At 33.1% G+C, this 26,455-nt stretch overlaps 1 protein-coding gene and 1 long non-coding RNA gene across 2 annotated transcripts; one reads left to right on the forward strand and one right to left on the reverse strand.

Moving 5' to 3' along the window:
• The first annotated feature begins 10,569 nt into the window (after window positions 1–10,569).
• Window positions 10,570–12,842, forward strand: LOC116550026. Its single transcript, XR_004268208.1, has 2 exons — window positions 10,570–10,680; window positions 12,553–12,842. It is a non-coding gene; the product is annotated as an uncharacterized LOC116550026 (long non-coding RNA).
• Window positions 12,843–15,357: 2,515 nt separating this feature from the next.
• Window positions 15,358–25,708, reverse strand: LOC116549897 (desmocollin-2-like). The gene is made up of 4 exons (XM_032275619.1): window positions 25,596–25,708; window positions 17,664–17,769; window positions 16,681–16,902; window positions 15,358–15,527 (listed from the first exon to the last, which is right to left on the reverse strand). The coding sequence occupies exons 1-4, from the start codon at window positions 25,614–25,616 to the stop codon at window positions 15,358–15,360; spliced, it is 519 nt and encodes a 172-aa protein (XP_032131510.1). The 5' UTR covers window positions 25,617–25,708.
• Window positions 25,709–26,455: the final 747 nt, after the last annotated feature.

Genomic DNA, 26,455 nt, shown 5'->3' on the forward strand with positions numbered 1-26,455 from the left:
TTGAGTTTTATCCCGATGCCTATGAATTTAATATTTTTTGGAAATAGATTGTGTATGTAATCAAGTTAAGATGAATCACATTAGAGTAGTGTATGCTCTTAACCCAGCATAGTATCCTTATAAGAAGGGGAAAATAAACACAGAGACAGAGACACACAGGGAGGGCATCATATGACAACAAAGGCAGAGATGACAACAAAGGCAGAGATTGGAGCAATGTGTCTGCAAGTTAAGGAATGCCAAGGGCTTCTAGCAACAGCAGATGCTACGAGAGAGGCACGGAACAGATTGTTCCCGAGAGTGTTCAGAGAGAACATGGCTGTGTGTTCAAAGAGAACATGGCTCTGCTGACACCTTGATTTTAGACATCTAGCCTCCAGAACTAGAAGGAAATACATTCCTGCTGTTGTAAGCCACCCCTAGTTTGTGTTACTTTGTTACACCAACCCTAGAAAACAAATAACAATAATCAATTACACTCAGCACTTAAAGCTAATAAGGTGCACATATTTCTCATATTTTCAGAAATGTTTACAGATCATTAGGAAAGTATTGTTATGGAATATAAATACATCCCCAAGATTACAATGCCATGTAAATAATTAAAATTATTTTCAAGTTCATGCATCTAAAATAATAATACTATGTGAATTATTGTCTAGGAATTAAATATGGATGCTTTTATTTAAAGATGTGTTAAATATGCTTACTTTTTATTAATTTTGCTAAAATTTAAATTAAATAAAAGATTCTATGTTTCTGGTTAATAATGTATTATGGGGAATAAGTCTTGTGATTTATTTTTCCCTCACTTAACAATGGACTAATTTATGGAAGAATTTGAAATTGTCAAGACGACGAAATGTCATTTTATATTCATTTTTGTATTTTTGTTTTTGTTCAATTATCAAATTGTGTGTGTGTGTGTGTGTGTGTACACATATATATTCACACATGCAGATACATACATATCTATATATTAGTATATATTTGTGTGTGTTTTCCAAGAAATACACTGGTTTCTTGTAATGATACATAATATCCTCGTATAGCATTTAGTCATTAGCCCCAGGACAATTGTATTCCAGAAAAAATAAAAGATGAGGACAAATCAGAAACAATGTTCATCTCTAGTAGTTGATTTAATAAATCACTTAATACTGGAATAAAAATGCCAATACAGATACATTTTAGATTGCACAGATATTTCAATACCTTTTTGTGAGTTTTCAAAACACAATATTATGTTTTATTATTGTTGAAGCTGAAATAAATGTTTGTTAAAGTAAGTATTAAACTTTGCCAAGAAGCCTTTGGGTTTCCTTATATTTTATCATTTACCAATACTGCAAAAAATATCAAACAACCAGAAAGACACATAGTTTCAAAGATTATTAGCTGATAAAATTAAAACCTATAATTTCCTCCCAAACCAGTTGCTTATATAATTTTTTTACATAATCTTATAACCTAAATAAAACAATGAGAGAGCATAAAAGAAGTGTGTCTTGATGCTAGAAAAAGACTGCTGTTTGCTATAAAAGCTTGCTACATAAAGATGGGAAGAAATTTGTAAAAATTCCAACTATTAGGGAAAATCTGACTATCATCCAGGAAATTCTGCATTAGGCAAAATAGACTATACCATGTTACAGTAATAAATCAAACATGAAATTTGATTCACTAAACTCGGAACAAGGTTAATTCTTCCCTATCACAATCAGACATGTTAAGAAGCTCTCCTTGGAAGATTTTTCTCAAGGAGTGACTTAGAGATCCAAGTTCCTTTCATCTCATAATGTTTCTGCCTTTAATGGAGAATCTTCTAAAATCACCTTACAAAGGCAAAGTGGACATTACACTTGGTTTTTATGGCCGGCTTGGGAAAGTGCTTCTGCCTATATCCCAGTCATGTGGCCCCAATCTCACTGAAAAGAAGTCAGAAAATGTAGTATTCCTTTGTACCCATAAAGCAGGATCTGACGAGCAGAAAATAATGTCCATCATGACTTCAACTACATGACTTCAAAACTGCACGTTTGAAAAACCATCAATAGTCACATTGCTTTTGAATATCAGTGAGGCAAGTCTAAGTTTCTTTTGTGTAAAATTATATAGAGAGAAATGTAGGTTTCTCTTAGGTTTTCTCCAGCTCTAAAATTCTCATACTCAGTGACAATAAGTGACAATAATATAATGCATTTTTTTTCTACTCAGAGTCCCTAAGAAATGATAGCTACTAGCTAGCTAGCTAGATAGATATACAGACAGTAATTATGTACTTAATTATTTACTGAATATATACATATGTATATATAAAAGAAATTCTATGCTTATTACATAGAGATAAAAGGTAATAAAGGGCTTAACTACTTCATAAGATAAAAGAATGGTTATTATAAGCCAGAAAACTATGTGACAAAATATAAAAAAATCACTGGGACACTAGAAAAAGCACAATTAATTTCCAATTTAAATATCTACTAGAACAGTGAAGGGTTTTTTCCTTCTTCTTTTGTTTCCTTCAGCTTGCATTTAAAAAAATCTTTTTCTCAAAGTGTAATCTCACATCTTATAAATAAAATCTGTAGTACGTTAGTTCTTTATGCTATATTTTTAAAAATTTTAAGTTATGCCATATTTAGTACATGCAAGAAATTGATTTACAGTTTCGGTATTATATTAATATAAACAAGAAACATTATGCTATTTAAAAATATCCAAGCTTAGTGATTTTTATGCTGAGGTTTTATTCCATAATCTGCAAAAACTTAGAACATTTTTGAAGTGTTTATCAGTCACAGTTAAGTGGTTTCTAGTGTTTATTTTGATGAGAAAATGATGAAAATATAATCTTAATCAACTATGTACACACAAAAGAACAACAATTTTCATCACTTTCTTCTCCAGTTATGGAAATGTTTCTAGTTTATTCATTTATAGAACACTTACATAGTGCTTGTTACTATGAGCCACTCAGTACTTTACAAATATTTGCTTTCGAAACCTCGTGTCTACCTTCAGGGGCAGACACTATTATTATCACCATTTTACAACGAGGAATCAAGTCAAGAAAGGTTCAATAACTTGCCCAGTTTCACAAAAAAAGTAAGTGTTGAACCTGGGATTCTTAGCCAAGCATTCTGGCTAAACAATCTGTACACTAAACATCATGCAATGTTATAAAATAAATTTGGCAATGTCATTGTCACTAAATACATGTGGATGTAGTTAACGGCTCTTGTGGTGAGTAGGCATCCAGGTTAAGATAAATAGATTCAGTATTCATTTTATTTTTATTTTTTGGCACAAAAAGATTTCCAAGAGAAAAATAGCCACAGGCAGATACTCAGCTTTTTGTAATGCCTTCATGCTTCATATGGTAATTTCTGAATTTTCTAAAATCTCTCTGTTAGAAATCAAAATTTGAAAAATTTCTTTTCCGAAGAGGCAATTTTCTTACAAAACTAGTTAAATTTAATGTAAATGTTGCCATGACCTTTTGGACTAGTTCTTTAAAACAGTAGTAAGTTTTAAGAGTTTGACTACTCATAAACATAGTCAAAGAAAGACAAACATTAGTTTATGTCATTGACTCTATTACTATTTTTAGAGGTAAAAGAAATAGCTTATATTGTTACATGTCCAGTTTAAAGCACCATACTCCAGTTTACAAATATAGGGCATACATTTGGTAACAATTTCTTTAAAAGAATCGCTGAAGAGACAGTGATTATTTAGAAACTATGCTCTAATGAAATTTATCATGCTCTTTGCAGGAGACAAAATAGCCTTCAATTTTTTATGCAAATTCTTGTCAGCAAGTACATGATGGGGTAATAAACAATATATAATCATGCTACATATTTTTTTATATATCAGTAGAGATATTCTTAATTTTTCTTCAGATCTAGGCAGGAGCATTATTGGTGAATATTAATTTGTTTACCTTGTACGTTACAGATACAAAAATTTTGTCTCTGACTAGATAAATGTACATTTCCTTGTATTTATTTGCTCTGTTTCACAGGAAAGGCATCCTTCTATGCCCTTTTCCTAATATACATAAGATAGAACAATAGTAGCCAACAGAAGCCATCAAGGTCCTACCCATTTAAAAGGAAATTTTTTGGAACTTTTTAAAAACGCATTTCAGATATCAGGACTCAACTCACAAATTATGATTTGATAAAAAAATCTGTTGAAACTTCTTTAGCTCATCTGGTCTCAGAACTATTTTTCAGTTTTCCAGTGAATTGTTTTTCTCACTTTTTACCAATGAGGCTCCTTGTCTTTTAACAATGCAACTTGGATGGATGCTTCTAGTAACAACTTCTCAACCGACAAAATACTAAATGGCCTCCAGCTTATTTTATTACAATAAAATAGTGCCCTTCTAACTATCAGGACCATATCTAATTTTCAGTGATGGGCACTTTGCTGTAATATTCAGAATGCCTTGACTTGAAACTAGGTACAATGTGACTCTAGGTATAACTACAAAAATAATTGTAGTCACTAATTTCTAACCATTGCCATTGCAAAAATTATCTGTTAAAAAGTTATTTTTCAATATTTCTTTTACAAAAGGTATACTCAAATATGCCAATACTACTTAGACTTGTGTGCAGATTTATTGTGAAGTAAACACTATAACTTACGTTAATAATTAGCACCTCAATTATATAACAAGTAACATCCCACTAATGTAAAATAAAGCCACAACACTGTCTTTTTATTGTCTATACTGAAGTCTGAAATAAACCCAGTAACAGGAGGAGGCCGACAATTCCTGCTCACCAAGTCAACTTAGAAAAGTACACCAGTCTGTGCATTGCACCCAGGTTCAAAGCCACTTCTCCCCAGCCATTTCAGGTTATAGCCAGTGAAATGGGCATGCTATAGCTATGTGTTCGTCTGCAAGTTATGGCTGTTTTCTAAGAGTTCATCATTTTAGATTCTGAATCCATATTCAGCCAATTTTTCTTCTTTAGGAATTTTCTGCAGCTTAGGTAAAAGTTAGGCCTCTCTAGGGAAGTTTTGCTTTTGTTTCTGCCAGGAATTCCTCAAAATAAAACACCAAGACCCTTTTTTTCTAATGTCTTATCTGGGTTTTCCAATAGTTTGCATTGTGTATAATTCAAACCCAATATATTTCCTTTGCATTTTGGAGGATGCTTTTTCCCCTTAGTTCAGAGCCTAGGCCTAGATGAGCAAAATTTCTTATTGTCTTCCCAGGTTAGCCTGTGAAGGTATCCTTTCCAGGTTTTCATACTGAAGGCCCTCTTATGAGGCTCCAGCTTCCTGCCCTTATTGTTCCCAAAGTTTCACTTTCTGATTCCAAGTGGCTGTGAAAACCCAAGCCTCTTCTTTACAGAGAATAAAATATGCTCTCAGGGCACTTGGCAGCTTTGAGTAGCCTCTGTTTTTGGCTATTGAAATGTCCCCCCCTTTTTTTTTTTAGGTCAGTTTTCCACTTTAAAGACTAGTTGTATTTTATCATATATTTCCAGGTGTTTTGTGCCAGAAAATTCTTTGGAATATTTACCTTCTAGGTGAAAATGAAAATGAATTGTAAATTGTGTAAATTGGAATTCTGCTGTTTAGGGTACTCCTGGTGAGGCAGGAAAATAGGGTCTGGAGGCAGGGAACATAAGGCCAATTCACACTTCAGTTAGGACAGGAAATATTCTCATCATAGGGCATAGGCCAAGTAAATGACTTTGTAACTTCATCCTTTTCATTTATATAGGGCATACTCAAGTAGTGAGTACTTAAACGCTGCAAAATTCTGCAATGGGGCCTTTGAGCCCCTATACTCAGGCCCACTCCCCCACTGTGGAGTGTACTTTCATTTTCAATAAAACCCATTATTCCTTCCTTGCTCTGTTTGTGTGTTTTGTGCAATTCTTTGTTTAAGAGACAAGAACCTGGACACTCTCCACTGTTAACATATTTTGGTGAGCCAGCCAGGAAGAAGAGGTAAGCCCAACGTTTGGGCTCTCTCTCTCTCTTTCCCTCTCTCGTTTCCTTTCCAGCCTGGGACCCTTGGTGGGCAGCACCTAAACATGGAAGCAACTGCAGGTTTCTGGCCATGGCCAGTGAAACTAAGGGGTTTCCATGTGGAGACGCATAACTGCCACCACCAGGTTTGCTTAAGGAACCTGGGCCTTTTTTATTTTTGTTTCCATTCTTTTTCAGTCTTTCAGTGGCTATTTATAATTGCTCTGCCCAAAAGGGAGAGGGACTTTTTAAAAAAATCTTTTCTGCACATGTTACCTTGTTCTTACATGTGGTACAACTCAGAGCAAACTCACAAGTTTCAGGGGACTTAAACCTTCTTTTCTTACGCTAAATTCTTCCCTTATCATACTCAACTGGCTAGGGGGGAAAAGGCCCACCTGGCATTCAGTTTTCATTACAGTTCATGGCTATTCTTATAAAGTTCATTGCATGCTCTGAAGGGGAAAACTGCATGTGCCACTGGTACCCACCTAAGGTCAGATTGGACCCCACAGGAGGACATGCCAGGGTTCCCACAGACCTCAACCTGCCACACGAAGATGCTCTCTACTCTTGGCAGTGGTTCTGAGATCTACTACTAAGCCCTCCTTTAAATTTCTCTCACAGTTACAATGCTGTTTGGCCCCAAGATTGTTTGGAATCTGGAGTTCATTGTTGAATGGGAAAGCAGAATGGCATTGCATATATTCAGACTTTTGTTCTGTGGTTCTAAGTAGGGGGACTGATTAATGTGTGATGCCTTCCTTTGGTCCTGTTTGGCATCAGAGCTCTTTGGAGTCTCGGGAGGTTTATCTTTTAAAAATCAAACTGCCATGGAGACTTTTTTACTTGAATGTTTGGTTCATAGCCTTTATTGGATTATCTATTAGAGCAAAGTAAAACAAGCAAGCTTGTATTGCTAGCTCATGGCTAGGATTCCAAGCTATTGGATCTTTGTATGTATGTGTATACATGTCTAGATGTATTTATTTGTATGTATACTTATTGTTACATGTTGTACCAAAATTGGCTTATAAGTAAAAGAGCACAGATAAATTAAGTAAAGTCTAAGCAATTTTCAAGTTCACGTGACTTAAAGTGTAACTTTACTAAACAAGTTAGCTTTAAAATGATTGCTGGAATGAAAATAGAAATGCCATCAGAATTGTCAGCATACATTTTGTCTGAATCTAATGTTTGTTTTTGCTAGATATTTTTAAATGTTAGTATTAATTCAAGCTGGGAGCTGCTTGGGACAAGCCTGCCTCCTATTAAATTCAAAGTCTCACTGAGAGAAATGCATATCTGGTTGCTTCCTTTGGAAAGGCTAATCAGAAACTTGGAAGAATGCAACCATTCCTCTCACACCTACCCGTGACCTGGATGTCCCAACCGCCTTCCTTACTTCAAGTTGTCCCACCTTTCCAGACCTGACCAGACCAAATCAATGTTCATTTTACATGTTTGGATTAATGTATCATGTCTTCCTTGTTAAAGGCAAAAAATGAAGTAGAGTGAATGGGATAAATGTTTGCAGTAAACATTTGTGTAAACTAAAATGTCAAAGTTATTTTTAATGGTCATTTAATATCTGGGTATTTCCAATGAAAAAAGGGTTGTAATATGGGGAAATATGCTACTAAAATTGTGGAGTTGTTCTTATCTACAAATGCCCACGTCTAATAGTTCAGAATTACTTGCTTTTTAGGGTTTCACTAAAGTTTTAGTTTACTAAGGATAAAATTCTGGTTAACACCTAATTCTGTATACAAAATGTGCCAGAAAGAGTTATGTTATCAGTGGAAAAAGAATAATTTTGTCAATTCAAAAGTTACCTAAAAGTTTAAATTACAGATTTGAAAATGTTATTTATGAAACCACATGGTAAGGAATCATAAGTAGGGGAGAAAGATGTGGAAAAATTTTAAATAATAAAATATTCTTAAAAACCTGATAAAGAATTGGGAACATTTTGCTAATTAACATTTTCATAGTTAAAGCTCTTAGTCTTAATTAAATAAGAGGTCAAATAAGTCTTAGTCAAATAAGAAGTCAAATAGTCTTAGTCAAATAAGTATTGTAAAATAAAAAATTCATCGGCAGTTTGGCAATTCTTCTTTTAACATAGTTAAGCATGAAGCTGGATTTAGCATGGAGCCAAATTTCATGTACATGCTTGCTTTGCTTCACACTGTGTTTGCTGTTTTGCATGGATAGTGCGTGAGTGCTTACTGGTCATGTGCCTAAAGTAAATTTCTTGATTGCACAGAATGTATAATGATATTGGGGAATTTAAGAAATGAATTGTGCGTCAGGAATGAAATATTCATTATGTGGCTTTGGGGGGCCCTAGGTAACACTGTAGCCTCCAGGGTAAATTGAGTAGGAAAATTTAGGGTTGCTTGGTTTCCTGCTTATTTGTTTTTGCTTCTAGTTTTCATTCATTTGCTGTTTATTCTCCTCTGGCATTAGTTGTGTATCCATATATACAAAAGCATAATGCTTTTTAATTTCTAGTGGAAGGCTTTTATTTGGTTCTGTGAATAGTTATCTTGTTTCCTATGTATTTCTAGCAAGTCATCATTCCTTCCATTTATCTGAAATTCCTAAGCTACTTTTGTTGGGCCACAGGAATTAATGGAGCACACAAACGTTTTATCCTTATAAGCTAACTTTTTAGATTTTAGGCTTTCTAATATTTTAAACATGTTGAGTATACTTTCATAAATAGAATTGGAGTCATATTTCTCTTTCTCTGCCTAATTTCTCCAAATTTATAAACTATTTGTGAATATTCTTAATTCATGGCAATATGTTTATTTGCATACAGTCAGGCAGGGTCACTGGGGCTGCTCAGGGAGAGAGAACCCAGAAACTGGCATGCCAGCAAAAGGGTAAGAATTTCATACCAATCTCTGGCCTCTTTCTCTCTGTGCAATCTGGTTAATCTCCTCTTTAAAGTTTTAAATTAATTGGTTTAATAATAATAAGAGCTTAAGTCAAATATCTTGCCAGAAAAGTAGAAAACATAATGCCTCTTTGTTCTCTGTGCAAACTGGTTAATCTGCTCTGTATAGTTTCAAATTAATTGGTTTAATAGTAATAAGAGCTTAAATCAAATATTTTGCCAGTAAAGTAGAAAATATAATGCCTCTTAGTTCACAACTTTAGTAGTCTTTGGGAAATAAAGACGGTTTTACAGATTATTTGTAAAATACAGTGTCTTCAGAATATAAACGTGGTTTAAATTATGTTCGAATATTAGGTTTGCTAAATGCTTTAAGGTCATAAACTGCTTCGTTGGCTTTTGAAAATTGTTTAACTTGCCTGCTTTCCAGCTAGGTAAGGCCAGCAGAAATGTGGAGTTGGGCACACCTCTAGCTATGCTGGAAATAGTCAAACCTGAGAACACAACTTACCAGGTTTTATATTAAAGTTAAAATTGCTAAAAGTCACCATTGTAACATGCAGTTAAGACTACTAGAAACAGTTTCAAATGCAAGGTGTGTAAACACATTAGAATATGTTTATTTTTTGTAAAAAGTTGTAAAAGGTTTTTTAAAATGCTGAGTCATCATTTTGACAAAATAAATAATTTACGGTAATCTGAAATTCCAAAATCAAACTTCAGTTTCAAAATTATCTTTCTTAATGCCTGGTTTTCTGGATGGATCAGAGGGCCCCTGAAAATATTCAGAAAAGATATAAACAGGATTATTTGACATGTTTAGGTACATGGAACTTCCAAAATGATGCTCAGCCTTCTTTAGGTTATATTTTTGTGAATAATACTAATACATATTCCAAAATTGTATGGATTTCTAAAATAGTATATGCTATTGATTATAGTTATGGTTATTATGTTAAGTTACTGTAAACTACAGAAATAACCAATTTCCTTGTATAAAGCTACTAACCCAAATAAAACAAAAATTAATTAAATACCAAGAAAATACTTTGTCAGATTTTCATGTTAAATCAGATGATACTGAAATTGCTTAAATAGTTTATAACCAGTGCTTGGTCCCATATTCCTGGGCAGATAATTAAAGCTTAATGTACCTTTGGTCACCTGGTGAGCCATTTAAACATTTTATAAACAGATTTTATTCAACTGTTATCTTCAATGCATGTTTTCTGGTTGTATAAAGTTTTCCCATGCAAGAGGGCTGATGTTATAACACATTATTATGCTACAGTGTATTTCCCTTTCCTTTCCTTTCCTTTCTTTTCTTTTCTTTTTTTTAGACGGAGTCTCGCTCTGTAGCCATGCTGGAGTGTAGTGACATGATCTCGACTCACTGCAACCTCTGCTTCCTGGATTCAAGCAATTTCCCTACCCCAGCCTCCTAGGTAGCTGGAACTATAGGCGCATGCCACCACACCCGGCTAATTTTTTTGTATTTTAGTAGAGACAGAGTTTCGCCATGTTGACCTGGCTGGTCTTGAACTCCTGACCTCAGGTGATTTTTCCGTCTCTGCCTTCCAAAATGCTGGGATTACAGGCATAAGCCACTGTGCCCGGCCCCTATTAAATCTTTTAACCAAATTCATTTCCTCTCACCTAGAGACCATCCACCTTCAGATGATCATGCAACAAAGATTCCAGCCAGTTCCAGGTGAAGATACCACACCTTGCCATCAAGAAGCTACCTTGTCTCCACTAGTCAGAGGAGGGTGAGTTCTGTCATCCCCAACATGTAGGGACTATGGCCCAAGCCAGCATGAAGCAGTTACAGAAAAAAGACTGTCGGTCCCTCTGCCTCCCATTAAGATTTATGGGTTGACATCTCTCAGCAGAGAGATAAGGCAGGAAAATAAGGTCTGGAGGCAGGGAACATAAGCCTATTCACATTTCAGTTATGACAGGAAATATCCTTTCCATAGGTCTGTAGGCCAAGTAAATGACTTAGCTTAACTTCATCCTCTTCATTTACATAGAGGGTATTTAAACTCCTCAAAATTCTGTAACAGGGTCTTTGAGCTCCTGTGCTGAGGCCCACTCCCACACTGTGGAATGTACTTTCATTTTTACCATAACCCATCATTCCTTCCTTGCCTTGTTTGTGTGTTTTGTCCAATGCTTTGTTCAAGACACCAAGAACCTGGACACCCTCCCCACTGTTAACACTAGGATCAGGAGCAGCAGGAGGCAGCACACAAATTAGGCAAGACCTAATTTGTTCTTTTGTAACTTATCTATAATTTACACTTGAAACAAATTTGTAGATCTTATAACCCCAAATGGAGCATCTTTCATACCAGTATCTTAGTGGGTGACATGTACCCTGGATAAGAATGACTATACCAGGCTGCAGGCTTTTTGAAAGCAGAGAAGTTAGTTTTCAGAATGAGTACAGGCACCACAATACAGTTTGGCCCAGTGTTTACACTGTATTTAAAAGGTAAGGCTTCATGTAAAAGGAATATATTGGGCTTTAACATATAAGTAGAATACTAATAGGTACAGAAGAGAGTAAAGGATGAATTAAATTGAATTCAAAATCCAGAGTTGTTAAAGCTGATGCTATGATCCAAGAATAAAAGCAGATGAGTAGATGTCATTAGGTAATGACAATAGCCAAGAGAGATTTCAAATATTCTTGGGAGTCATAGTGGTTAGGAATCGCCTTTTTATTTAAAACAGGTGATAATTATCTATATGGTGAAAGTGATATGTGTTCTGAACTTCCCTTCCTTTTAAAATGTTCCTTGAAAATGTGGTGCCTGATTTTGTCAAAACAAAGTCGTATCGCCCCCACAATTCCTGTTTCTGTGGAATATGCATTTTCTAGCAATCAGTTTATCAGCATGGTGCACTTTATTATCATGACCTAAGAGTTTTCTTAGAAACATGACTTCAGATCAATAAATCAATTAGTAATAACAAATTTGAAGTTGGCAATAGCTAATGGCATCTGTAAAGTTTATCTCATTAAGACATGCTAACATACATTTTGAAATTAGTTTATCTGGTAGGATACAGCAGAATCTTGTATACACGTTTTTTGGGTGCTATATTAGGAGTCTTTTGTTGTTGTTTGTTATTTTAGAAATGAAAGGTAGATACTCTATACCAGAATTGCTTCAATTAAAATTTTCAAAAGACATAGAGATCATGCGGAGAAAAATACTTAATCACATGGAAAATCATCTATGACACATGTTCAGATGTTTAGAAAATAATGATTGCTATGACTTGAGATATTTTCCACCACAGGAATCACTGAGAGTAGTCTTCGTGGTTATGTTGTTTTCAAATAATAGAAGAGTATTGTGACTAAAGGGCTAGGACTAAGGGTTGGCTCTACTCTCAATAACCGTGCTAGGCTGGTTATTTAACTAATTCCCCAAACCATGTTCTCATCTTCATTTCTTCATCTAATCCTAATTACCTCCATATATAAATACAAATATTTCCAAATACAGTCACACTGGGAGTTATGACTTCCATGTGTGAATTGAGAGGGGAGAGATAATCATTCAGTCCATAACAGTATTGAACTTTTATTTATAAATAACAAAAAATTTTGTTGTTTATTCTTACAGATAAAATTCATCCATTGCCCTGACTTTATGTAATATTACTCTATTGTGTTTACCTTCATATGTCAGTGTCAATCGTTTTATGAACAAAGTGCTTCTTCACACATAAAACGTGAATACTAATTTGTATGTGTTGCCAAAAACCTTCAGAAAAACCTTGTACCACTTCAATTTGAATTCCCAGAGAAATGAGTTGTCAATTCCCCATACCAAGTCCAACAAAAAATATCATCTGCTTTATTTTATAATTCAATACAAAAAATAAATTTGATTGCTTCATTTTTCTTTCTTAACTTGCTAGTAAAGTTGGTGATATTTTTTATATATTAACTTTCATTTCCTGTTGAGATTTTTTCTGATTTTAAAAAGTTCTTGACTAAAAATATTAATTGAAATTCTTTTATAAATGCTTCAAATACATTTTTGCTAATTTTTTGTTTCCTTTTTAATTTGCTCTATGCTATTTTTGGACTGAAGACAGGTTAACTGTCTTTGCAGTTAGACCTCACTTAGGTGCCACAGCAGGTTAATTTCCATATAATGACAATTGATGCTTGCCTTGTGATGATGGCCCTCCCTAAATTAACATTTCATAATTATTTTTGTACATTTCTTCATGTTAAAGTTTATTATTTTACATATTAATTATCTTCCTAAAGTAGGAAATATTGTTCAATGTTTTCCAAAATGGGTTCTTATTCTAACCTCATTTATCATTAACCTACTATTTTATATATTGGATCCTAGACTTACTATTATTTTCCATTTATATATTTATATATATATGTACCTATTATTTACTAGAAATATATATTTTAATGCTACAACTTTCTAATATTTTTATGTTTGCTAAACCAAAATTGGTATTTCTCTTAGGATACTTTGAACAACCATTACAAAATACCATATACAGCATGGCTTAAACAAAAGAAATTACTTTCTCACAGTTCTAGAGGTTGGAAAGTCCAAGATAATGTTCAGTGTCTGGTGAAAGCTCTCTTTCTGGTTTGCAAGGAGCCACCTTCTCATTGTGTCCTCACATGGCAGAGGGGGAGAGCAAGTTTTCTGGTATCTTTTCTTATAAGGAGACTAATACCATCAGACCATGTTCTCACCTTCATTTCTTCATCTAATCCTAATTACCTCCAAATACAAATAAGAATAATTTCCAAATGCAATCACACTAGGACTTATGGCTTCAATATGTGAATTGAGAGGGGATGGATAATCAACAGTATGGAACTTTTATTTATAAATAACATACATTTTTGTTGTTTATTCTTACAGAAAAAATTTATCCATTGCCCTGGCTTTATGTAATATTACTCTATTGTGTTTACCTTCATATGTCAGCATCAATCTTTTTTTGAACAAAATGTAGTATAAAAAATTCCATTGTACTAGAGAATTTTGGCTTTCACCTATTTTTTCTAAATGAAGCATTTTGATACCTTCCACCCAAAGCTTGATTGGAAGTATTTTTCAGAGAAAAGGTATTTAAATTTAGTAAAGTGTCTTTGGCAAAGTTAAGCTTACCCATCTGACAGTGGGAAATATATAATCTTTTGCCTGGTCTTGAGAAATCAAGTATTCTTTTCTAAACCAATCCTTCTAGTCACGTTAGAGAAAAAATGTGAATGTTTTTATAGATGAAGAACAGAGATTGTTTGTTCTCTTACCTATTGGAACGTAGGAATTCACACACAAAATAGTGTGTGAAAGTGACACATAACTTTGCAGAAATGCAAATACGAAGAACATCTACTGAGAAACTGTAACTCAGAGTGTATTGGGATGTCTTATTGAAAGCTGGCCTAAGGAGAGTAAGTTTATTAGCTTATGACATCCTCTGAGTCATGGTTGAAGCCATTCAAGTCAGTTTACTAAACTTCTCCATACAAAGACTTTTGGCCTGGCTTATTGTGTTTTCCAGACATAGTAAGCCTAAAGTAGGGATTGTAACACTGAGTCATGACTAGCGCTAACTATTTTAGCTCACTAAGAACACATATGAAAGTGTTCACCATGCAAAAGTATGCACAGGCTCTAAACAATGTTTTTGGTTTTAAATATTTCCATAGGATCCAGTGTTAGAATTCTTACTGTTCTCAAGCAGCAAAAAAAAAAAAAAAAAAAAAAAGAGTATAAACAAAATCATAAGATTAAAAAAAAAAATTGGCACTATCTATAAAGGCAAATTTTTCCTTCTATATACTTCTGCCAATGAAAGTAATGTACATAATTTTATTGACGTAAGTCTTGGACAAGCCAAGTAAAATATATTCTTGTATTAATTTTTTTAAAAAAAACTTAGAATTTCTTGCCTGTATACTTCATGTCATCGTGTTTGTGAGGTTCTGAGGCTGATCTCTTAGAATCTTTGTTAGTAAAAAATATTAAGATATTTCCTCTATGAAAACCAGAGAGGGTGAGAAAAAACAGACAAACCAAGAAACAGATTAAAATATATCAAAGGAACTTCTTAAAACTCTAGATCGTATGTTTGCTTGCTTATGGAAATATGTTTAACCACAAAATAATCCTTCCAGTAACTTCTGAAATACAACCAGAGGTATCCTCACTTTACATCTAAGTTCAGATTTGTAAGACAATAAAATTAATTTAGAAGTCACACGGGTTAATTTGTATATAATGACAATTCTGTCAATGTATTTTACCGTTAGAATATTTTTGGACGAACATACTACTCTCTGAATTTAGATCCATACTGAGGGCTCTGAAATGTAATGATTACAACTTTCCCTCATTTATATTTCTCAAGAATGTGCTTCCAAAGAGATAACAATGTCACAAGCAGTGACTCATTCTTACCAGAACATTGATGGTCACATGAGCAGTACCACTTCTCTGCTTGAAAGGGTCAGGGATGGCATCATTGTCCAAGTCTGTTACTCTCACAGATATTTTGTACTGTGATTCAATTTCTCTGTCTAGTGAATCTAATAGCTTTATCACTCCTGACACAAAAATAAAGGGAGACCTGTTATCCCAGGATTAATAAATATTTTCAGTTTGTTCTATATTATTAATTCTATAAATGAAATCATTATAATAATAGAAATTAACTAATACAAATGAATTCATTATATATTCATACCCCTAAAGTGTAATTCAGCAGCAAAATTATAACAGGTATTAACGTATACACTATTTTAGTCACTTGTTAAGTCACGTTCTTGGATACATGGAAGAGCACATATGCATAGGCTTTCTGAAGTTGAATATAGCAAAGATCAAAGCTTCAGCACTTTGCCTTAGGTAAGATCATTAAAAAACCTGGAGACAACAGATGCTGGAGAGGATGTGAAGAAATAGGAACACTTTTACACTGTTTGTGGGAGTGTAAACTAGTTCAACCATTGTGGAAGACAGTGTAGCGCTTCCTTAAGGACCTAAAAATAGAAATTCCATTTGGCCCAGCAATCCTATTACTGGGCATATACCGAGAGGATTATAAATCATTCTATTATAAAGTCACATGCACATGTATGTTCAAAGCGGCACTGTTTACAATAGCAAAGACCTGGAACCAACCCAAATGCCCATTGTCAATAGGCTGGACAAGGAAAATGTGGCATATATACACCATGGAATGCTATGCAGCCATAAAAAATGATGTGTTTGTGTCCTTTGTAGGGACATGGATGAATCTGGAAACCGTCATTCTCAGCAAACTGACACAAGAACAGAAAATCAAACACCACGTGTTCTCACTCATAGGCGGGTGACGAACAATAAGAACAATAAGACACAAGGCAGGGAGCATCACACACTGGGGTCTGTTGGAGGGGAGCGAGGGAGGGACAGCAGGGGGGGTGGGGAGGTTGGGGAGGGATAACATGGGGAGAAATGCCAGATGTAGGTGAAGTAGGGATGGAGGCAGCAAACCACTTTGCTATGTGTGTACCTAATCCTGCATGATCTGCACATGCACCCCAGAACCTAAAATACAATAAAAAAAAATTTATCGATACAGCTAAGAAATCCAGGTGAACATTAAATAGTTCAAGAGAAAGATATTCTCATGATCACAGATTCTAAATAAATTTCCACTGAGTGTATATGAACTCTTTACTTTTATGATTAATTGATATCAGCATTTTATGATACCTGTATCTGGTTCAATGTAAAATTTGGGAGGTGTTCCTAAATTGCCTCCAACAATGGTATATTTCATATTATTAAATGACCAGTCTGCATCAATAAATGTAACTTTTCCAACTAGTGTATCAACTGGACTATTTTCAAATACACTGAAGGTGAATGCCGATGCAGTTCCAACTGGATTCAGTTCATTTATGCAACTCACACTTACGATGACTGTAATGATTGCTATGGAGAAAAAAGCACATAAAATATGTAGCTAAGGCAATAATGTGTCTTATTCAATAATCCTTCCTTTTTCTTTTCCTTTTTAATTAACACCTCATATTATCATATTATTTTATATTCTAAAATCTCATGGCATAAATTTTACAAGTACATATATGTTGATATATTTTAATATTAAATTATTACCTTTTCAATTACAGAGCACTTGAAAATAAGTTGAGGATTAGAACAGTCTATTGAGTTTTTTGAACACCTGTCAAAGCAATTGTCTTTTATGGTGTGTTTATATTTAAATGCTAGTATTCTGTATCAAAAACCGTAGTTTCCAAAAGCTGACCATAGTATTCACCAATTGAAATATATAATTAAAATACTTCAGCATAATAAATAATGAAAGAATGCAATTTAGTATGAGAATCTGAATATTAATATTTTCTCTAAAGCAGAACAAATAATTCCTTGAGAAATATTTTAAATACACAAGCATTCTAGAAATGTTTATTTTTGACATTGTCTTTAAATAACTATAATGTGCTATATTAAACATTTGGGTGTCATTCTCTCCTCTAGTTTGTTTTTATGTAGGCTTTCAGGTTTTAAATAGCTGTGCATAAGCACTAAATAAGTTATTATAAGAATAATATATTGCATAGTTTATTCTAACAGATTATTAGAATACTTATAATAAACTCAGATTTTTAAATGTACTGGGTGTTTTCTATGTCAAACTATTTTAATATTTCAAATTAGTAAGTTCTTACTTGATAGTACAGGACTTCCCTTGTCAGACACTTTCACAAACAATGTATATTTGAAATGCATTCCTGCAAAAATAGCATTATCAAAATCCAGATGTGTAGGTCCAATCTGTAGATTCAAAACAGTATATCAATGGTTCATTTTCTTTTCTTTGGTTAAACATTTATTTTGTCATTTATGTGAATCCCAAATGAAGACATATGAAACTTATATAGGTAACAAATTAGTGAAAGTGATATTCTATAACAGGACTATCCAGTAGGAATATAACATGAGCTATAAATATGTGCCATATATGAAATTTAACTTTTCTAGTAGCCATATTTAAAAATAATACAAACAGGTAAAATTAATTTTAATGAATTATTTTAATCAAAAATATCCAAAATACTACCATTTTAAATTACAATCAATATAAAAATATTGTTATGATGTTTACATTTGTTTATTCATAGTAATTCTATGAAATTCATTGCTTCATTGAAAACTGTAGCATATCTTAATTTGGACAAAACATAGCTCATAAGCTCAAAGGCACATGTAGCTAGTGTATTCCATACTGTTCTGCAGAGCAAAGTTTTATATAATATACAGCTATAAATTGATTGTACACCTAAGATGATATTACTGTATATTCTGACACTTTGTAATTATTACCATACACTGTAAGAGCAAAAGTAGGGTGTCATATTACATGTTCATTTGTTCACACTGATTCATTCATCATCGATTGCTGTTTTCTTGTTCCATAGTTTCTCCTTGTAAATAGTTACTATAATGTGTAAAAAGTAGCCGTCATGAATTTGTGTTCTTTGAAAATGAGTTAGATCTGGGTTAGTATTAGTGGAAATAATCTGTTGGCAGCAAGCTTTGAATTGCAAGCTTCAAACTTAACGCAAAAACAAAACTTGAAATCCATTCTGCTGGGAGAGGTCAAAGCATCTCATATTTTTGCTCTTTTACTTTACTCTCCTGGGAAGAATGTGTGGGGCAGGCATGATGCTTTCAGGATCTTTAATAATGTTAAATACAAAAGGCATTGGTAAGAGTCTTCTCCTTTCCAGCTAATTCATAATCACACAATCCTCAGGGTGGTTGTAGCCTAGAGTAGGTCTGAGGCCTTTCAAGGGAAGGAGTGGAAAGAATGTGATTGTGTGCTGTGTGTTCAGTTCTTCTGAAGTCTTTTTTGTACCTCACCCACATTCACATTAACTATTTTTCTCAACAAACTATTTTTATCTCCAATACCCATTAGAGAGGGAAGTTATGTGTAGCAACTAGATACTGAGTTGCTGCAAAAAAAATAGGTGAATAAAACTGTTTTCTTAAAAATTCTACAATGTCCCCAGAATAGTAGAAATTGGAGCCTATAAATGAATTAGTCAAATGGGAGAAAACAGTTTCTTCATGAATGAAGTATCATATTATGTGATCTCTAAGGTACTTCCCAATATTTGAATTCTGCAGTCTATATTCCAAATATATAAAGAAAAGTAACATGGAGAAAAATGGCACTGAACCAGATATCAGTCAGGAAGTTGATAATTCACATCAGTAATAATTTTGTAAATTTATTGTATGCCTTTTCTTATCCATAGATAGTAAGGTAATCTGAAAACATAGAAATAAATTTAACAATAAAAAGAACTACAGCTACAACAGGGAAATAGCCAAAGGCAGACACATCATCTATGGAAATTCTATAAATGTCAGAAATAGCATTAGAGGTCTTTGCAGAAGTATCACTGTGAGAGTAGGTGCTCCAAATACTGAAGAATAATTAATTGAATTTCTACTTTACTGCCCACCACAAAATAAGTTCTTTTACATTTAGAAAAACTTAAATATGAAAGGCCACTTTTTAACATATTTACAAGAAAATATAGGATATTTTCCAAAATATCAGAGTGTATCACACCAACAATAAAAATAACAAAACAAGAATGGGTTAATAGGTGATTATGCATTTCACACAAAGGAAACAGGAATATCCACAGAATTGGTGAATATATGAAAAGATGTGCAATCGCATTATCAATCAGGCAAAAGTGTGTTAAACTATGTGACAGTAGCAGTTATTATGATAAAAATATTGCTCAAGAGCAATGCTTATACATTTCACATGAAAGTACAAGCTGGTACAGCCTCTTTGGAAAGCAATGTGGCACTAACGCATATAGTTGAACATTTAAATACATTATAAGGTGGCAGTTCTGTTCTGGGAGCACTAAGAGAAATACACAATAATGTTCACTACAATGATATGCATAACATGCAAAAACCAGGAGGAAATTAAAATCTCTACCAATGGGAGAATGGTTATAGTCACACAATGGAATATTAAGGAATACAATGAAACATTACAGCAACTGAGTGACTGAGGTAGAGAGACAGATACATAGATACACAGGTAGATGATAAATAGACAGATAGATCACAGACATGATAAACAAGTACCCCCTAAACAATAATGAGTCTTAAACACATAATGAATTAAATATCAATTCACAGAAGACTACATAGAAATGATACTACTTTTTTAAAGCTCAAGAACTTAGCAAATATAACAATGTTATCTAGTAATATGTACATTGATAGCAAAACTATAAAATCCCCAAGTCAATGACAAACACAAAATTCAGGATATTGTTTGCTTCTAGCAGACAAGCAGAGGTATGGAAAAGGGTAGCAGCACAGCTGTTAGTAATATTCTAATTCTGAAGTGAGATGATGGGTTCAGGGGTTCATTTTATTGCTACGCTTTATTACTTGCAAATATGTTACTTATGTTATCTAATATCAAATATTACATCATAAAATAGTAATTAAAAAATGAACTGACTAGTAAAAATATATTGGGGTGATTTTTCAGGTCAGTGCTCATTAACGAGAAATAACCTCATAGAATACATGATTAGTAATACTGACTTAAAGAAATATTCATTTTTTATTATTTTATTAATAAATTCAATATATTGCATATGAAATCATCTGGATTCATTAAATAGTAATTCATTCTTAAACATTACAATTACATGGCTATCACTGGTACCCTGGTGAATATCATTCCCCAATGAGTAAAGGTAAATTTAAAGTTAATATCTACTAGTCTACTAGAGCTGTAATAATTATTTTAACATAAAACTCTTGGTGCTTATTGTAAATAATATTTTTGAGTGACTGCTAAACTTTTTTTATCTCATTAATATAATACACATGCCAATGTATGGCATCTAAGAACAAATCAATTTTATTTCTAATTTAAAAAAAATTTGTATTTTAAGTATGCCCTTTTATGAGTTTAAAATTCAAACATCGTTGGAAAGTCAAACACATATTTTTTCTATGTTCTTCTAGTAAATGTTTTATTCCCTAAGCACTAAAATTATGTCAGTTTCTTTTTCTATACACTAGCTTCTTTTCTCTGGCTGCTTTATTAAGATAAGGATGGTGCCACTTTATGATTCTTTCTGAGCTTAATCACCCTTTGAGAAAAATACTATTGTTCTCATTCCAATAATAATAATAACTGGGAAAAAAAGGGGTATACCATATGCAAGTGAATTTAATGAACATTAGTATTTCATAATTCTCAGACAAAGGTAGAAAAAGCCATCATAAGATACTCTGGTTCAATGGTTTGGCTTCCAGGAAATTTATGTGGCTGGTTTTATGGTTTTTGTAAAATTAGGACAGGTTCACTACAAAAATTTTGTTGTTGTTTGCTCATGTATTTTGTGTGCTTGCTTTATTTGCTTTATTCTTGTTAGAATTGCATGAAGAGGGGAGATTCAAAGAAATGTTACTCAGTGCCATGTTCTTCATATTCCTATTTGAGGATATTTTTGATATTGTATTATTTTCCAACATTATCAGGATACAAATGAAATATATATAGTTTACAAGTATCTGTTTTGATAAGTCGTATCAACAATGTCTTCTAGTTGCAAGAAATTATGAAAATGTGGCATTGATGCATCTGGCAATAATATATTTCTAACTCCTGTCACTGCCTTACAAATATGATTTTTACAGTATACTTCTGTTCATTTTATTTACTAATTCATTCAGTATTTTTAATTTATTTTTTATTGATACATAATGTACATATTTTGGGGTACATGCAACAATGTAATACATTGGTATAATTTGTGAAGATCAAAATCAGTGTAATTGGGATATCCATATATCTTAAATATTTATCTTTTCTTTATGCTAAAAATATCTATATTGTTTTCTTCTAGCTATTTTGAATTATGCAATGGATTACTGTAAACTAGTGTCACCCTGCTGATCAAATGCTAGGTCTTATTTCTTCTATCACATGGAAGATTTGTACCCATTAACTGGTCATTAATAAATATATATATCCAAAAACACTGAATATATGTCAGAAACTAGTTTACAACAGATTTTTTTCTTTTACAATCTAATGGCTGAAACAGATGGAATGTGTGATTAGTGCTATGGTGAGAGAGATACAAAATGCTGCAAGAACCCAATGAGACACGCCTAATCCAGACAAGAGGGAGAAGAAATATCAAGGATAGCTCTTAAAAGAAACAATTGCTAAACAAAGCCATGAAGGTTATGCAAAAGTGTGTGAGTACTGGGGACACAACATAACTGAGGAGAAATTTCTAGCAGTATGAATAGCATGAACACCAGGACAAAAAGGCAGAGGTGAAGGACATCCATTGTAAGATTGTGAGAGTGGTTCTGTGCATCTCAGCCACAAAATATAAGACAGAAAATGATAAAATTCAGGGTTTATATGAAGTGCAACTTGGAAAGAAGTCCAATTACAATGAATTCAGTATCAAAATAAGGTGAAAAAGAAGTGTTTGTTACCTGTGTCTACACATCCAGCCCATGTTTGGTTTCTTATCAGTTAATGATAACAAACTCAACATGGGTTTGAACAGCTTTTATTATAGCAATGTTCAACCATTACCCAGAAATCTTTGTTGAACACAATATCTAATCTAACCCCACCTATTCTTTTAAAATTATGCAAATATAACACCACTTAGCCTGACCTAGGTCTCAAAATTTATTGGAAATAAAGTTCCAGATTTCTTTAATTAGTAAAATATTTGAGCTATGGTACATCCCAGAATACAGTAATAAACTATCCACATTAATTCTCTTCATATACTATATTTGACAGTTATTGAATATATTTATTAAAAGTAATTGTGGTAGTGATATGGACAGGAGACAGGGAAATACTGGGTTGAAGAGGGTGGTCCCTGGTGAAGGCCATACCCCAAGGCTGGGGTATCCCGTTTCAGTAGTTTGACACATTCCAAAGAAATAGACAGTATTTTATTATAAAGCCATGTGTTCTGGGAAATTTATAACCTTCCTAGTTCAGTTCCAAAGATCAAAATTGCATTCCAGCATTCATCTCAAACTAAGATATGTTGTTGGCAATTTAAGGTTCAATTAAATATCCAGGAACAAATTCTGCCATCAGCTATTTGAATTACTGTAGTTCATTAAGAATTTTATAATAATGAAAATGAAATTTTTTCTATCTAAGGTTAATCACAGGGACACAATCAAAGAGCAACTTAAAAATACTTACTCTTAGTTCATTGTTTGTGAGGGTAAATGTTTCATTTGAAAAAGCATCCATAATCAAATAATATGTTATATTGTTATTGGGAGCAGTTCCGTCCTTATCTGTACAAGTTAGAGAGACTAAAAGAGTTTCAGCTGGGATGTTTTCAGGAAGTTCAGTTCTGTAACGAGTAGAATATGAGAAAAATGTAGTGTAACATGTTAATCTAGATTTATGTAGATGATAATATTTAATAAAAAGAAGTTTTAAAATGTGCTCACATTTTAAATAACCACTTTTGCCAATAAGAAAATTATAGTGTTGATGAAAAATTGTATAAGATAAGAAATTATTTGGCATCCTTGCTGAGACTAAGGGAATTGAATTGCTATTATGCTGGATTAATAAGCAACAACTTTAGTATTATGCACACATATGATCATTGAACAAAATGGAAATTTGTATTAAAGATTAATAATTTTATATTTATAAATCCTAGATCTCTATGTGATCTCTTGAAGTTAAATGTTCCATTTTTTTAAGGCAGATAATATATATTTCTTTCTCACTTAAAACAAAGAAACAGAACTATTGACTATTAACTTTGCTGGTTAGCAGGGACTATTTATTCTTACCAGTATTCATATATCCCTCTATATATCCCAGGTTTCCTACAACTACTGCAGTAGTAGGCTATGTGAGGTGTGCTGGCAAATGAAATGCAAGTGGCAATGCTATATATCAGTTCTATCAATGATGGTTAAAACTTGGGGGTACCTTCCACATGCTGTCTTTCTCACTTTCTCTTCATGTGGTTGGGAGCACAGGGCAACACACTGCAAAGCCAAACAACTGAGTAGTCTAGGACCCCTGAGTCACAGCATAGAGGAGTGCCACACAGTAGAGTCCACCAACCTGCACCACACTTTACATGAGGGGCAAAGAAATGCTTATTGGTTTAGCCAGTGATATATACGTATGTTATTTATTTATTTATTTTTAACAGCAATCAGTGGTATCTTAAATAGTACACACAATTATAATTGTATTTTTGTCAGTTTTAAAAGAATATTTCTAATGTCAAGCATTTAAAATACCTTACAATTAAAATAATCGAGGAATAAAAGGTGTGTTGTCTAATTTGTTAACATGGAAAATGTTTCAGAAACAAAAAATTCTAATACCCTCCAATAAGAATCTGTAGACTACTAGCTGGAATAGAAAGTAGAAGCAAACAACTGTTGGAGTGGCTACAGAATTCTTCTTTGGCCTTTTGGTTTTTAGCAGAACATCTCTGGCAAAAAGTTTACAAACTAAAAGTTGATTTTTTAGTATAACAGCAATGACACCTTTTTTGTATGTGTATTTTGGACTTTTTTATTATAAAGTGATCAAATATATCCCTGCATGTGTATTAATAAAATGTTATTTTCAGTGGGAGAAAGTTACTCAAGGTGAGACCACCAAAAACCTTTTATAATGTATTTTAAAATAGCATTTCTGCTGTGAAAGTGAAATTTTTAATTAAGCAAGGGCTTTTATTGCTCAACTTGCAGGACTATCAAAATTCTGCATGTAGTTTATTTTAGGTGCATCTAGATAGTCTTTTGTTGCAGGAAGCATGGATTACTATGGTTTTCCTCAGATTTTTTTAAATATGATATATAATATGTTATAATATCAACAATATTACTTATAATGGATGATCATTAATTATTAATGAGATTATCATGTAATCTATTATTAATTATGTAATCACACACTGTTGGAATGAGATATGTTACCAGATTACTCCTAGACTAAGTTAAGTCTTTTTGAGCACTCTAGTATTCTGTAGAGAAAAATACACTAAGGATCAGAAAATCGAGGTTTCAGGATTCAACCTACTATGTATTAACTGTGTAAACTTGGTGAGTAACTGAACTCCATTTTAATAGTGGAAATAACATATCATACTTGCATTTTAAATTTCTGTGTAATTTAAAAGCCAGAACAAAGAAGGTAAGTTTGTATGTGGTTTTAGAGCTATCATTAAGTTAATGTCAGTAAAATATAAAATGAATTATAGCTTTATATTTATACAAATATATGATTTTTAATATAATAGTTCTTTTATCTCCCTGAAAGCATGAAACTAAACAAAATGATCCATTGGAATCCTTTCTAGCTTTAATTTTTAAACTTTTTAAAGAATTAATAAATCAGATACATTTGTACCAGGGAGGAAATGCATATTGCCTGAAAATAAAGGAAAGAACAAAAGGCTTCACCTTCATTCCAGGGATGGTACAATGCTTACCCATTTATTTTTCTCCTGCTTCTTTCTGTGCCAAAATCTGAAGACCAAACAATTACTATCAAAACTTACATGTAAATATCCTGTGAGCATCAAGGTGGGTTGTCATTTACATCTTGTAGAAACACTGTGACTGTCCCAGTTGTTGAATGTATTCGTTCATTGTCATAAGCTCTAAAATATAATATCCAAGACTTTGGGGTGGCTTTGTCTTCATAATCCAAAGGATAAGCAAGGGTGATCTCTCCTGAATCTAAAAAGCAGGCACATGCAAATTTGTTCAGTACTCATAAAATGAATAAGTTATGTATTAAAAAATAGTTGCATGGATAAAGTAGTTCTAAGGATAAATAAAGGTCAGTCATTGATCTGATGAAACTCACATGCTAGTCACAATTGTGGATCTGTAAGGAATGGTGGTTGAGTAAGTGACAGGAAAAGAGAGAAGCCTCTGTAACCGCATTATTTCAGAAAATATTTCACGGGAGGGTCATGGAGGTTGGGGTTGGGAGCACACAGTACAGGCTCAGCTGAGTGTTGAAAAATTAGTACAGGAAATCTAGGCAGAGAAGATCGAGGTGGAGTGGGGGTGGTGAAGAGAGTGTAGCTGGAGTGGGGGACAGCAGGCAAAGAGAAAAACAACAACAGAAATCAACAGAAAGAAAAACTGATAATATTTTCATTGGGAATTGCTTTTTAAATAATTTTATCTCATCAATATTTGCAGAGCATGTAACCCTATGTGAAATGTGTTCTCTCCTTTATAGTCTTGATTTTTAATCTACAGGTAAAAATATAACTGGTGCTCATTCTCATTTCTTACGTTCTTACATCTCTAGTTATTTTGGTTGCCTAGAGTGCATTCTCTGGTGGATGCATCAGGAAGAACTAATAGGAAATACTGTTTCCTATGTTCACAAATTTTTATATGC

The sequence above is a fragment of the Sapajus apella genome, unplaced genomic scaffold (assembly GCF_009761245.1).
Source record: "Sapajus apella isolate SASKATOON/1434 unplaced genomic scaffold, GSC_monkey_1.0 scaffold7, whole genome shotgun sequence".
Classification (NCBI taxonomy): domain Eukaryota; kingdom Metazoa; phylum Chordata; class Mammalia; order Primates; family Cebidae; genus Sapajus; species Sapajus apella.

What these genes read in the sequence shown, in the direction of transcription:
- LOC116549897 (XM_032275619.1), bottom strand. Translation starts at nt 25,616, where the DNA reads ATGCTCACAGGATATTTACAT. An exon ending in GGGAAGTCCTGTACTATCAA is followed by an intron (nt 16,903 to 17,663) that starts GTAAGAACTTAC and finishes TTTTCTCCATAG; the next exon opens with CAATCATTACAGTCATCGTA. An exon ending in TTACATTGAACCAGATACAG is followed by an intron (nt 15,528 to 16,680) that starts GTATCATAAAAT and finishes TTTTTGTGTCAG; the next exon opens with GAGTGATAAAGCTATTAGAT.